The sequence below is a fragment of the Neovison vison genome, chromosome 10 (genome assembly GCF_020171115.1).
Source record: "Neovison vison isolate M4711 chromosome 10, ASM_NN_V1, whole genome shotgun sequence".
Taxonomy (NCBI): domain Eukaryota; kingdom Metazoa; phylum Chordata; class Mammalia; order Carnivora; family Mustelidae; genus Neogale; species Neogale vison.
The window spans coordinates 46,238,382-46,252,740 of NC_058100.1; the positions used below are offsets into that span (position 1 = coordinate 46,238,382).

The 14,359-nt window shown below is 46.1% G+C and overlaps 1 protein-coding gene across 4 annotated transcripts in view; it reads left to right on the forward strand.

Annotated features, from left to right (window-relative positions):
* Positions 1 to 14,359, forward strand: part of KCNK2 (potassium two pore domain channel subfamily K member 2) — a 235,659-nt gene that overhangs the window by 67,681 nt on the left and 153,619 nt on the right. For 2 of the 4 annotated variants that reach the window (XM_044267200.1, XM_044267201.1), the window contains exons 1-2: positions 3,232 to 3,329; positions 6,454 to 6,764. In XM_044267200.1, coding sequence (XP_044123135.1) covers positions 3,284 to 3,329; positions 6,454 to 6,764 — 357 coding nt within the window. In that variant the 5' untranslated portion in view covers positions 3,232 to 3,283. Of the gene's footprint in view, positions 1 to 3,119; positions 3,210 to 3,231; positions 3,330 to 6,453; positions 6,765 to 14,359 lie in introns of those variants that run through there. The other 2 variants (XM_044267203.1, XM_044267202.1) reach the window with 2 other exon arrangements.

The following is a 14,359-nucleotide window of genomic DNA, read 5'->3' on the forward strand; positions in this document are numbered from 1 at the left end:
GGAGAGAAGTTAACAAGCAAGCAAACCTCAAAGTGTTTGGGATCATTTCATCTGGGGAACAAAAAGCCTGTGATAGGATAGAAGTAATTCTGAAGGTGGTGAATTCATCTCGTGTCCTATATATGCTGGTTCCAAATACTTGAAGAGAGGCCAGGTGAACGATGTCTTCATCCACACTGTCATTCAGATGTTTCTCGAATACCTATTTGTTTTTCTTTGTTTTTTTTTTCTTCCAATTTATTTATTTTCAGAAAAACAGTATTCATTATTTTTTCACCACGCCCAGTGCTCCATGCAAGCCGTGCCCTCTATAATACCCACCCACCTGGTACCCCAACCTCCCACCCCCTGTTTTTTTTTTTTTAAAGATTTTATTTTATTTATTTGACAGACAGAGATCACAAGTAGGCAGAGAGAGAGGAGGAAGCAGGCTCCCCGCTGAGCAGAGAGCCCGATGAGGGGCTTGATCCCAACACCCTGGGATCATGACCTGAGCCGAAGGCAGAGGCCTTCTGAGCCACCCAGGCTCCCCTCAAATACCTGTTTCAAACCAGGAACTGATTATTGTGGATATTATGGGGATCAGAGAGATATGGCTTCTGCCCTCACTGAGCTTACAGTGTAGTCTGAAGAAGCATAACACATTGTGGCAAGTGTAAAAACAGAAGGCCAGGTTGCCCGGGAAGCAAACAGCCAGACACCTAATGAGCTAGGATTCGGGAGAAACTTCCAAACTGCTGGCAGATCTGAAGGACATCACCTGTGATGATTAGTTTTAGGTGGCTTGGCTACCGTACCTAGTTATTTGGTTAAACACTTATCTAGGTGTTGCTGTGAAGGTATTTTGTACATGTGGTTGCAATCTATAATCATCTGACTTGAAGGAAAGATTACCTCTAATGATGTGTGTAGGTCTCTTATAATCAGTCAAAGGTCTGATGAGCAAAAACTGACGTTTCCCAGAAAATAAGAAATTCAGGACAGAAGCATCAACTCTTGCCCGAGTTTCTAGCCTGCCAGAACGGCCCTAGGAATTTCAAATGGACTTGCCAACCCCCACGACAGTGCGAGCCAATTCCTAAAATAAATCTTTTGCACACACGTACACACATGCCCTATCAGTTCTGTTTCTCTGGAGAACCGGACTAATACAATGTCTTAGTCATGTAAAACTGGGGGAGGGTGTGTGAGGGAAGATTATGGACCCAGAGAGGCCTGGAATGAAAAAAATAAGCCAGATCAGGAAGCAAATTATATGTCACCTAGAGAGTTTGAAACGGTTTTAAGTGAGAGGATCAGATTCACATTTCGGAAAGGATATCCGATTATATTGAGAGCAGAAGTGGAGAAAAACATGTTTCTGTTCCAGCAGGAAGGAATTCCTAATAAGGAAGACGTTTTTTAATAGGAGGAAGAGGTGCTGAGTCCATTCTGGAATTTAAAAAATAATTTGGCATTTTCGAGCATGGATGGCCACAGTCCTGCCGAAGGTTTATAACGTTCTTTTGGCTATCGAGGGTGTTTCTGCTCTGCCTGACCTCCTCTGGGTCTATAGCTTTCCCTAGCTTCTCCCATCTACAGTTTTCACGAGGAAGTTCTCCTGGTAGCTGGCAAAATACTTCAAGTTGGCCCAGCAGCCTTTCTGGGAGCACAGCGGTGGAGGTGGGCGGGTGCAGGTCAGCGGGCTATTCCCGCAGCCAAAGTAAGAAGGAAGAGCGAGTTTACACTCGGGCTCATGTTCTGTTACATCACGTGTGTGACGAGGGGGACTAACCTATTTCAGCTGCGCGCTCTCTTCCCCTCCTCTGCGGGTTGGGTGCCCGCACCCCTGCAGCCACGCGTTCAGCTGCCCCCGTGCGGCCGTCTACGAGTCTGGGCGGGGTCTGGTAGCCGCCAAACTGGGATCTCGATGCGGAGGTGTGCAGGAGCGCCGGGCTCAGACTGAGGTCCCAGGTCTCCCACTCCGCAGCTCTGCCGAGAAGAGCCGCAACCCCTGTCCCCAGCAAAGGGGTCTTGCCCTGAGAGCTTCCGATTTTTCTTCCATTCCCTCTGCATCCCTAGATGTCTTCACCCTAGCTCCCGGTGCGTTCCCCATCCTTTCTGGTTTGGAACCTTCTGTTGTCAGAGCTCGCTGCCCAGGTTAAGCACCCGAGGAGGAGGTGGGGTGTGGTGGGGGTTGCTGGTGACTCGACAACACTTCCCTAGGCGTAGACTGGAAGGAGCCAGCAACCCCATTACCGACCCCACTCCGGGGGTCTCAGGGCGCCAGTGGGGGCAGTTCTCTGTACAACCCTGGTTGGGGGGGTGCAAGGGGACCGGAAGATGCTTACATGCAGGGGTCCTGGGACCCGCGCCCCAGAGCTTAGTCCCGCACCCCGCCCTGGAAGGAGATAGGTTGGAGCTCGGTCTGTGCGCGCCTGATAGTGGGAATGGGCATGTGGGGAGGGGGCAACGCCAGTGGAAGGGGCTGAAGGAAGAGGCAGCAGGTGAGCCCCAGGGCAGTGCCCCCAGGCGAGGAGGCAGGGGAGACGCCGGCGCGGGTTAGGCTAGGAGGGGTTGCGGAGAGGCGAGCCCAGGCGGGGAGACGGATGGTGGGGGGAGGCGAGGGGGAGGGAGTTCCGAAAGGAGGGAAAGGAGCGGGCGAGGGACGAGAGCAGCGAGCCTGGCAGGGAGAGCGGCGGAGGGCGGCCGAGCTGCGGGCAGGAGGGCGCCCGGCGCGCCGAGCCGGTGCCACACCCCCCGCCCCCCGGGGCCCGAGGGCTTTGCCGGGGGAGACACACAAAGACATGCGAAGAGGGGCAGAGCGAGGCTCGCGCACAAAGACGCCGGGGCGCACGGCCGCTCGGGCTGCACCGACCGCCCCCGCGCCGCGCCGCGCCGGGGACGGGCCAGCGCGGACCCCGGGGCGGAGCGCGCGGCTGCGGCGGCGGCTGCCGGCCGGCGCGGGACCCGGGTCGCCCGCGCTCTCCGGGTGACCCGGGCCCGGCCGCAGGCGCGTGCGGGGGCGGCGGCGCCCGCGCCCAACTTGGCCTCGGCCTCGCCCTCTGCCCAGCCCGCCGGTGTCCCCTCCTTCCCGCGATTTCGTTTCTTCTCACGCTCCCCCCCACCCCCTCCCGCGTCCAGCCCCGCTCTCCCCACCTTGTAAAACAAAGCCGGGGAAAATGCCTGCCCGTGCAGCTCGGAGCGCGCAGCCCGACTCTGAATAAGAAGTGAGTACAATGGCGTGTTTGTAAAAGCTTCAAGTCCGTCTTTTTCAAAAAACATTTTGAATGCTGCATGCCTCATGCTTCCCAGCGCCTCGCGGGAGAGACCCGGCTATAGAGCAGGAGGTGAGACCCCCCGGGTGCCCACCCCCGCCCCCAAGCCTCCCGCCCGGCGCTCTCCCGCCCCTGCCGGGACCGGGAGGGCTGCAGAAGCCCGGCTGGCAGCAAGTGGACGTCCTCCGCCTCCGTTGCCCGTTCCAGGTGTTGGGTCATAATCTCGGTTTGGAGGCACACCGAAGCCGGGCTCCTCGGCTGCCTGCTGCTGCCCCCTCTCCCGCTGGTGCCTGGGGCTTCTGCATTTGCCTCGGGTGTGGGTTTGGGACACCTTGGGGGAGTTTCCGAAGGAGGAGGAGGGTCAGCCCTTGGGAGCAGCAGACAGGCAGGACGCATGGTGACCCTGGTCACACTTGTTGCCCACTGCGTGGTGGGACAGGCAGTGGTGCTGAAAAAAAGCTCGTTTCTCTTGCCATTGAGTCGGCAGCGGCGGCCCCAAGCGTGGAAGGCATACCTGCGTGAGGATGGGAGCCCGGGATTAAGAGGAGACTGTGATGTGCTGGAGGCAGAGGAGGGAGGTAGTGATGGTGATGACAGTGTGTGCAAGGGACGACTCTTTGATTCCTTGTTCTGAGGCGCGTCTCTGCCTGAGCATACATCAAACGATGTGCAGATGGAAACACAGAGGTTCCCCATGTTAGACTGAGAGAAAACGCTGTTCTTTTTTATTTTGGTGTTTTACCAATTGCTGTCCATTCTGTCTGCCAAATGTGCATTTATATATATTTCTGCTAATTAAAAAAATATGGGAGTAGCTTAAAAGAATTAAACTTCTGTGGACATTGGGGAGGGTATGCGATAATGGTGAGTGCTGCGAAATGTGTAAGACGGATGATTCGCAGACCCGTACCCCTGGGGCAAGCAAGACATTATATGTTAATAAAAATAATTAATAAAAAGAAAATTTTCAAAGAATGGGAGGAAAAAAAAGAACTATATCAGGAAATGTATTAGCTTAATACACACACAAAATCTTTTAAAAACCTATCTGTCCCTTTCCCCTAAAAGCATATCATTGTAATGTGTTAGTGTGGCATTGGGATTTAGGATTGGGATTTGGACGCATCAAGGTAAACAGTCCTGGTGTTTTCCACTTCTGCAGAGTAGAAACCACTGGTGCGAAAAACCAGAAATATGAGAGCACAGATAATTGGAAAGGAAAGGCTTGGAAAGCTTCCTTCAGAGAAGTCATGTGGGTTTCCTGTTATCTTTATTCCAAAGATGGGTTAATTTTAGATGATGACCTTTATTTTTCAATCAAGACACACTATGTAGCTCGGCGGCAGGGCGGCGTAGCTAGCCAGCAGGTGAGAGTGATATCAGCTGTTACGAGCATGTCTGTTAAAAAAAGTTTTCCCAATTAAAACACTAAAAGACATACCCAGTACTGATTTTGAGCGAAGTTGCCCTTATAACTATTACATGACAAAGGTGTCTACTGGTTTGTGGCTTTAATCTGAGCAGGTGACTGTATCAGGAGGGAAACGTGTCCATACCTGGATCCAAGGCTGAACCACCGTACATTGCTGGAACGAGCAGTTCAGTCTGTACAGTCACTTCTTGGAGCTCTGACTTCGTGTCGCCAGAGTCAGAGCCATTCAGCGTTTCTGCTGGTTTGAGGAGCCCTCTGCTATCGGCCACCACTGTACAACACTGCTTAGGTCTGGGGCTTCAAATAGCTTTGTTTGCGAAGCTTCTTTGTGATGGGCAACTGATGATTTATTTTCTGAACTCAGATTGTGGTAGACCTACGCTTAACTCACAGTGGTGGTCAGGAGTGTAGGGTATCTAACCCTGTGAAAGCTAACCCTTTCCGTTCTCTTCTTATCCTCAAGTGATTTCAGGTTCCTGTAGGGTATTCGGGTGTAATTCCACAGGGATTTCTCAGATGCTTACCTAAAAGTGTCTTTTAGGTTAGGTTGTTATTATATCAGACCTGTATTATATATACCAGAGTAATTTTACTTATATCTGTAACAATTTTGGACTCTGAATTCATTGTTCTGGTTGAGTTGGTGGTTTTTAAAAGTCCCCCTGTATTTGGTTTTTTGGTTGTTTGTTTGTTTGTTTTTTCTTTTCTGGCTACTCTGTTAACCTTTTTGGTTCAGTGTTGCCTTTCCAGTCATTCTGTAGCACATGGCTTGTTTTCCCCTTACCAAGCAGAAGTCTAGTGTCTTTGTATTTTCTGAAAAGAAATCCATTAATGATGTTTTTGAAGAGCTGAGATAAATAATAAATGGATTTACTGTCACCTCAGAGTTTATGGGATTTTGTAAGGGAACACATAAATCCGCTCTCATGGAGCAATTAGCTTTGTACAGAGCACAGAGGGTCTAAGGTGTAAGATAAGGTTTTACTTTCTCTTTTTTTCTGGATAACGTTCACTGTTGAAATGGAAGGAACTAGTCCTGTCTTGGATGCACCTAGGATTGTGCCAGAAGAGGTAGCAAGACTTTTTTTTTTTTTTTCAAGATGTCAGAGATTATATAACAAGATACAGAGACTGTTTAATCATGAACCACTTTAGAGGGTAGGCAAAAAAGAAATGATTGGGCAATTGAGTGGTTTACTTACCATCGTGTTTTACCAGAAAATGACTAATGTTTTACTTTGAGCAACAATGTTTGGATCCCAAATTTGCTTATAATACAATCCCTCTATTACAATGAATGTTTCCCTAAAAATAAAGAATATTCCTTGTGTCAGTTGCTTGCGGTATAGAGGGTTAAGTTCTTGAGAACAGGAATCATCCATGAACCTTCTTCATGAGTATTCATGAGATAGTTCAGTACTATCAATTCTTAGGAGTTCAGTCTTTGTTGAGTAGCACGGCGAACAGATGTAAATTTAAAAATTAATTAGGAAGACCTCGGGTGTTGTTTTATTTATTTATTTTTAAAACTTTCTTGGTCCACCTCCTGTTTTCTTCCTCCCATCTGGAACCCCAATAGCAGCAGAGAGCTGAGACCCAGCCCCTTTTCCTGGATAAAGTCCTGGATGTGAGCTAGTGGGAGCGCTCTGGTTGGTTCCAGACCTTCCACCAGGAGGGCAGTGGAGTTCAGTCGGCCTTCGCTCAGCCCTTAAAGAAGCCCCTCTACTCTTCTCCGACCTAACCTTCCTTCTCTGTTGTTGTCAGTGGCGGCACCTGACTTGCTGGACCCTAAATCTGCCGCTCAGAACTCCAAACCGAGGCTCTCGTTTTCCACGAAACCCACAGTGCTTGCTTCCCGGGTGGAGAGTGACACGACCATTAATGTTATGAAATGGAAGACGGTCTCCACGATTTTCCTGGTGGTTGTCCTCTATCTGATCATCGGAGCCACCGTGTTCAAAACCTTGGAGCAGCCTCATGAGATTTCACAGAGGACCACCATTGTGATCCAGAAGCAAACATTCATTTCCCAACACTCCTGTGTCAATTCGACTGAGCTGGACGAACTCATCCAGGTAATCATGGCACAGAGGAGTTGTAACCCGGCTTCCTCTCTGGGGAAAGAAAGTCATGGCAGAAGGAGGCTACCCTAGTAGCTCAGTGGCGTGCCTGGAGGGGGCCCAATTCCACTTTCTCTTAAGATCGACTTCTTTCTGCACTTCTTCCCTCTTTTCTTTCTTCTTCTCTTTTCTTCTTCTCCCTTATTTCTCCCTCCTTCTCTTCCTTCTTACCCTCTTCTGCTCCTCCTGTCCCCCCCATCTCCCTGATTTGTCTTTCTTTGCCTGCTCTTAGAATGGCTAATGGATGCCTGTGGACATGGGGTTGGCTTGCTGGAGGCTCTTGTGGTCAGATTAGCATTCCCAACTGAGAAACATTGCCGTAGCAAGTGAGAGGAAAACCTAAGGCAGAAAAGTGCTTTAATCATGCTGGGAGCCATCATATGAAAGAAGAGAGGGGTTTGTGGTGTGCCTCTCTTGAGATGGGTAACCCTCCTGGTTAACAAGCTAGAGCTCACCTCTTTAACCCAGCCAAAGTATAACTCTAAAACTGCCTTGTTTAGGCGCTTAGTGAGATGCCACATCCTTGCGTCTCTAAACCCTAATTAAAAGCAATTTACTATTACACAGAAAAATGGAGCTTTTGAATTCTAAAAAAAATAATTTCGTTTTCGTGTACTCTATCACAGATGGGACAGTGTTCTTAAGGAAAATACTTTGTTATAAAAGTTAATCACAAAATGATTTGAACATTTCAATTGGACTACTTGGAGATGGCTGTCTTTTTGTTGTGGATTTCTTTTACATAAAACAATTCAGTGCTCAAACCGAGAGTCTGGTCAGAAGAAAGTCCTAGAATGTTCTTTCAAGGAGAGATCTAGCTGACTAGTTGTGGGAGACATTTTAATTGTACAGAAACTCATTTTCCTGTAGAACCTACTTCTCTTAACTGGTCTAAGTCAGTTTGGGTTGAAAATTATCCAAGTCATCTGAACATGTTCTTCCTCATCTTCTGTTTGGTTTCAAATCATTCGAATGAATAGTAGATTGAGGGAGGAAATTCTTCCTGTTTTTAATCCAGTTTCGTATTCAAAGACCTTTTCTCTCTTATTTCCCTTTCGCCATGGATACCCCAAAGGCTACCTCTGCCCTTCACGCCTCTCTCTATTTGTAGACTACACATTCAAGTTCGCACTCAAGTTTTACTAAAAGCTATCAAAGATAGTATTCTCTTACCCCCTTTTAGTTCCTTCTATATTCAGACACTTCTGCGTCTCAACTACTTGACTTAGATTTTGAAAAGACTCCTCAGACACTTATATACTGCAGTATTTTCAGTATTGACAGTGAACCCGCCAATAGATATCATTGTCCTAGGTACCGCATTGTCTGTTTTTCCATAAGATCACTTCTCCTTCACTCTTTGTACCACAGAGTTCTAAGAGGTACTAAAAAATCTTAAAGAATTCCCATTTTCCTAGGGTTTTAAAGGATGAGCTCTAGGTTGTCTGGGATGTGGCATCAGATAGGATGTGTTTTATACTCCAGCTGAGCACTTTCTAGAGGCTCACTCTGAACAAGTACCTTTGCTCTCTGAGCCTTCAGTGATCTGTCTGGAATGAGGAAGGCATATCTACCAAGCAAGATTGCTGTGAAGAGTAAAGAGATAATCCCTATAAATCATCTAGGATGTCACAATGTGTTAGGTTCCTTTGCTGCCATTCCTATTTGCTTCCTTCCCCCCACCCCCAGTCCACCCCTTTATTGGGTTGAAGTATCTGATTCAGGCAATTCAGAATGAATTCAGAACTAAGAATTCAGTTCCATTCTTAGCATCTGAAGCTAGGAAGTGTGGTGGGTTTAGGGCAGGGGGGAAAATGCCTGGAATTTCAGGACAATGCTGGAGGAAACCCTGTGTGAATTTCAAAATGGTCTCGCTGTTCTGTTCTACCTAGACTTATTCATCACTGTGAAAATAACTTGAAGGTCGTAGCAGGTGGAGACAATCTGGAGGTGGAGACTGATTATTTTTGCTCTATTGTTTTTGGAATGGAGACAGACAGAGCTCAACAAGGACCTAATCTTTTTCTTTCCACCCCACAGAGGAATCTCTTTTAGCTTTGTTAATATTCACTGCTGATGAGAATCCTCAGTTTTTAAAAATCTCAAGTATTTTTGTGCTTATTCCAAAGTCCATTATTTATTTTCATATCACTCATCTTTAGAACCCCATGACTTGAATAAATTATTATATTCTCTTCAAATAAAGTTTTTTCTGATAGGAGAAATGTTTATAATGGCATGGCTTCAGGGATCCAGATCAGTATACTTAAATAGGGAGGAAGGCAAATGAGCCAGTCATCTTCTATTAGAATTACATTTCATTCATATGATTCTCGTAAATTTCCACATGGTTTTCCCCACATTTATTTGCCTGTTTAATCATCCCTTAAAACTTCCTGAGTAGTTTATATCACAGCATTAAGGATTAGGGAGCTAACACAGCAGCGTCAGGGACTTACGCCAGGTAGCATTATGAGCATGAGAGATCAGATGTTCAGAACCTTGATCCGCTGTTATTCCCAGGAGTCTTGGCTGGGTTTAGCGTTTTTCCATGCTGAGACGGGGAACCAGTTGGAGAAGTTAGAAGTTCAGTCCTAGTGTTGGTGGAGAAGGACTTTTTGATTCCTTTTATGAAGAAGGAGGAAATGGGTTGTCAGACTGTGAGGTCAGGTACAGTGGATCTAATTTAGCCCCAGGTTATTAATCACACCTTTGGACAGGTTACGGTGACCTCCTAACAAGCCGTGCTTGCATCCCAGGGTAGGGGAGGCGAGGGAGCGGAGGGGCAAGAACACAACTTTGAGGTTCCTGAGAACAGTTGCTTCTTCAGCTGCATGATCCCAGCTAAGCTTTCCCTCTGAGTGCTGTCTTGACATCAGCTGTCCCAGGCAAGATGGAGGGTTGAGGAGGGGGCAGAGCTGTTGAGACAAAGGAATCCAAAAGGCTAAAGTATTTTGAACATTTTGATTTTCACCATCCATTACATTTAAGTTAGTATGACGTCAGTACGGAAAAACACGGACACACTGAAATTTTGAGTCACGAATGCCATTAACAATAGCCAAAATGGAAAAAAAAATAGCCAATGAGCACTGACTATGTACAAGGCACCATTCTAACCTTTCACATGTGTTGTCTCATTTAATTCTCAAGCAACCACATGAGATAAGTGCCTTATTAACTGCCTCTAACTTAGGTGCATACTGAGGCAGAAGGAGCTTAATTTTCCAAGAGAACAATGTGAAGAGTGCAGTGTTATTTAAACCTAAGTGGACAGACTCCAAAGCTTATGCTCTCAGATCCTGTATTACAGCCTCTAAAAAAATTAATAAACCTTAATTTTGCTGGAAAGCTTCCTGTTATTCCATGTATTAGAGTAGAATGAATAGCAAATTACAGTCCTCTATACATAGTGATATGCATTATATAATATATCTCCTCCTCAATATATGAATGTGGAGTATATAACCTGAGTTTTGGGGGGGTTTTTGTTTCATTTTGTTTTTTTGAGAGAGAGAGGATATGTGTGTACAGGCAAGGGGTGGGGGGGTGGGGAGCGATGGGAGCAGGAGAGGGAGAGAGAAGCCCAGGCAGGTTCCACACTCCGAGACCCATGTTGGGCTCAATTTCATAACCTTGAGGTTATGAGTTGGATGCTTAACCGACTGAGCCACCAGGCACCCCTATAACCTGGGTTTTAATATTATTTTTGGAGAACACTTCCTGGTTTTCTCCTGTTTGAATGGAGTAACCTGTAGAGGCCTAGTTCCTTTGGATATTGCCAGATGTCAATCTAGTCACTTCCATATTTGCTGAATTGGTTCTGCGATTGAAAAGGTAGAGCGAGATTTATGAACTGTACATTGATAAAAATAATTTTATCATTTAAGCCACACAACCCCTGTGAGGTAGGGGGGAAGGAATGCTATCTGTTTTGGGGTAGAAAAATGGATACATTTGCATGAGGTCATGTGGTCTCAGGTCTAGAGTCTTGGAATCCTCCTCCTGAGGGGATTAAATTCTCTTTGTGCTGTTCCTTCTTCTCAGTTTGGTTCTTACTCCTTCAATCAGTGGCATTTGCAGGGTACGTCCAGTGGGTTGACCTTCCTGTTGGGTACTGGGGCAAGTGAAACCATCAGAAAAAACATCTTTAGGCACTTCGTCCTTCAAAGTCAAGTGGAGGAGACCACCATACACACAGCCACAGAGGCACCTGGGTGGCTCACTCAGTTAAGCTTCTCCCTTCAGCCCAGGTCATGATCTCAGGGTCCTGGGATCGAGTCCCCCACTGGGCTCCCTGCTCAGCGGGAAGCCTGCTTCTTCCTCTGCCCCTTCCCCCTGCTCATGTTCTCTCTCAAATAAATTCTTAAAAAAAAATCATAGCTACTAGAAGTTCTTAGAGATTGGAGCTGGACTACTGAGGAAGAAATGAACCACTTAATGAGAGCTAAGAAGACACAGAGAAGAGGTAAAGGGAAACTGGATGTTAAATGGGAACTCAGAGTAGTCAGCGGGGGGGTAGGGAGGGAGGCAAGGGGATCAGCAGATGTTCTAGGCAGAAGAAGCATGATGTGCTCCAGTAACCAAATGATCTAGACTGAGGAGTAAGGACATGAGCAAGTCTAACCAAGGAGGGCCTCCTTTACCCCCACCAGGAAGGTGGGCTTTCTCCTGAACCTGCTCCCTACCTGGGGTAGATGGACCACTGGGGCTCTTGGTTGTTTTCCTGGGGATACCTGGAGCTGTATGCCTTCCTAGAACACCAGTGAACTTCAAAGCAAAACCAAAAACATTGTTTTAAATTAATTATATAGTCATTCATTCATCCAAAACTATGTATTGAATTCCTGCTATGTGCATTATCCCAGGGACAGAAATATGGTGGAGAATAAAACAGATGAACATTCTTGCCCTTGGGGAAGTTCCATCCTGCTGAGGGAAGATAGTATGTTAGATAATAATAAGTCCCAGTAGAAAAAATAAAGCAGTGAAAAAGGGTAGGAAATGTTGGGTGGTATTGGTGATTAGTTTTACATAAGGTCACTGGGGAAGCTTCACCGATAAGGCAATTTTTGAGTAAAGGGACCAAGGAAAGTAGCAATGTTACTGTCTGGGAAACCACACTCAGGCAGAGGGATCCATAGTAGAGAGGCCCTCCCTGAAGAGAGAGTGCCCCTGGCAAGGACGAGAACAGCAAAGATGCTAGGAGGGAGCCTTAGAAGATGACATCAGGAAGGTATTGCAGGCCAAGTCCTGTAGGGCCTTGGAAGTTCTAATATGGAGTTGACTTTCTGGTACAGATGAATGGTGAATGTCCTGGGCTGGCTTGTTTCCCCAGGATCACTCTGGCTGCTGGGTTGAGAAGTGAGTACAGGTGGCCGCAGACAGAAACAGAGGGAACCATTATTTGGTTGTTGGGATTATCCTGGTGATAGATAATGGGGGCTTGAACCAAGATGGTGGCAGTGGGAGTTGTGAGACATGGTCAGATTCTGAGCACATTCCAGAAGGAGAGCCAGTGAGATTTGCCAATGGACAAGATTGCAGTGCAAGGGTTAGGAAAGAATACAGTTCCCACTCTCCTGACATGAGGGAGAGCAGAAGAGGCACTGGTGATGGGAAGATTTCAGGCCCTTAGTGTTGTTGGACATTGCATGCAGTGTGGCGGTTCGACAAGAGTTCAATTATGGATTTTCAGGACCCAAAATAAGAGGAGTTCCAGAAAAGGAGTTCCGGAAAATGATCGAACGTACCAATAGCACCGAATAAAGATGGGTACCACGGGCAAAGGTTGCATTAGAGGCCTCCCTCCACCAGGCCATGCCATGACATTCTTCTCTCTTAGATCCAAAGCCCCCCATGTGTACATGGGATACCTTGGGACCAGGGAGCCCAAGATAACATCTTGGCTGGGATTTCTGCTACCCCGCTGGTCACAAAGCCCTGTTCTTACCAAGTAGCTAGCCTCAGTGGCAAAGCTTTCTGAGAGTCTCACTAAGACTAGGTGCAAGTCGTCCATCATGCTGTTATGGATAAATAATGGGACAAGTCGGTCCTAATCTTGCAGACACTCTACCGACATGGTTATAAAACAACACTCTGGGTCAACATGTCTCACTCTTTTACCAGGGGACAATTCCATGCAGGGACTTTAGTGAAAACCGTCTCGGCAAATTCTGGTCAGCACGGCCATGTTAAATTTGAGATGCCAAGAGCTCGCTATCCAGAGAACCTTTAAAAGGGCTTTCTTTTCTTATCAGTGCCTTCACTCTTCTTGTCCTTTGGATTAATCTCTGGAAAAAGCACTGCAGATAATTGAGTGTGTAATCTTCTCGGATGTGTGATAACGTAGTAGGTTGGATTATTTTAGCAGATTATTTGGGAGCCATTTTAAAAGACTGGGCTCTAATGGTGACAGTATTCAGGAATGCTGTCTTGAGCATTACAAGAGTGACTTAGAATCATGGGAGCTACAGAAGTCTTAAGAAAGCTTTGTCCATTTCCAGTTTCCCAAGGACTCTCCCACATACTACCGTCTTAGTGAACAAACTTATTTTTGCTTCCCCTTCCTGTCCATATGTTCATGCTATCTTGACTTGCAGAATGTTGTATGTAAGTACAACAAATAACAACTGAAATATTTTTATACACTGTTTCTTAATTATACTTAGGTTTTTGTAATAGAGCATCTAAGTAGCTTGTCAGGAAATGATTTTACCTCCAAAAGCTCTATGAAGATTAACCAGTTAATATTGGTTTAAAAAAAGAAAAGTGCTACGTGAATATTGTATATTAATAAAATACTACTCAAACTGATCTGATGAAAAAGGAATATTACTTAAAAACAAAGGCTAGAACATTAGTTGATGGCTGCAATGGTAGAGTATGAGAGAAAGTACTCTCCATATACATTGGAAGACATTAAAGAGTATTTTTTTGGCTGAAGTTTTATTTGGTCTAAGCTAAAAACAGGGCTCAAATGTAAAGCTCAGTCCAATAGTATTAGAGTGAAATTTGACCAGTATAGATCTGTTAGGAGCTGTTTAGATGATGGCTTTAAAATTCTTAGAACATGTTTGTATTTAATCATAGATTTGTACACTTACACTTTAAGATATATTATTTAATTCCCACATTAGATATATAATTTTTTAATTCACATTTGTAAAATGTTCAGCAAGAGAAAAAAATGGCACCTTGATCAGATTCTTTCTTTTGACTCCATCTCCGGTGCCTTCCTCATAGATAAGAATGGGCGCCACACAATGTCTAGTGATAATAGCTGGCCAATATGATCGTAATCCAAGTCTGGGTCTTTCTAGAAGCCCTGCCATATACTCTCTCTCTTTCTCGTCTGGTCAGGAAGCAGGTTAGGCTTCACCCTCTCCCTTTTGCAGGTAAGTCAACTGAGGTGTAGAACGTTTAACCCAAGTCCCTCTTAGCCTTTTTAGCTTCAGATGCTCCAAGTGGCACAGCAAGCATTAGGACCGAGCTGCAGTTCAGGTGACTCTAGAGCCCGTGTCTCCTGTACCAGAAGACTTCTCTAGAAA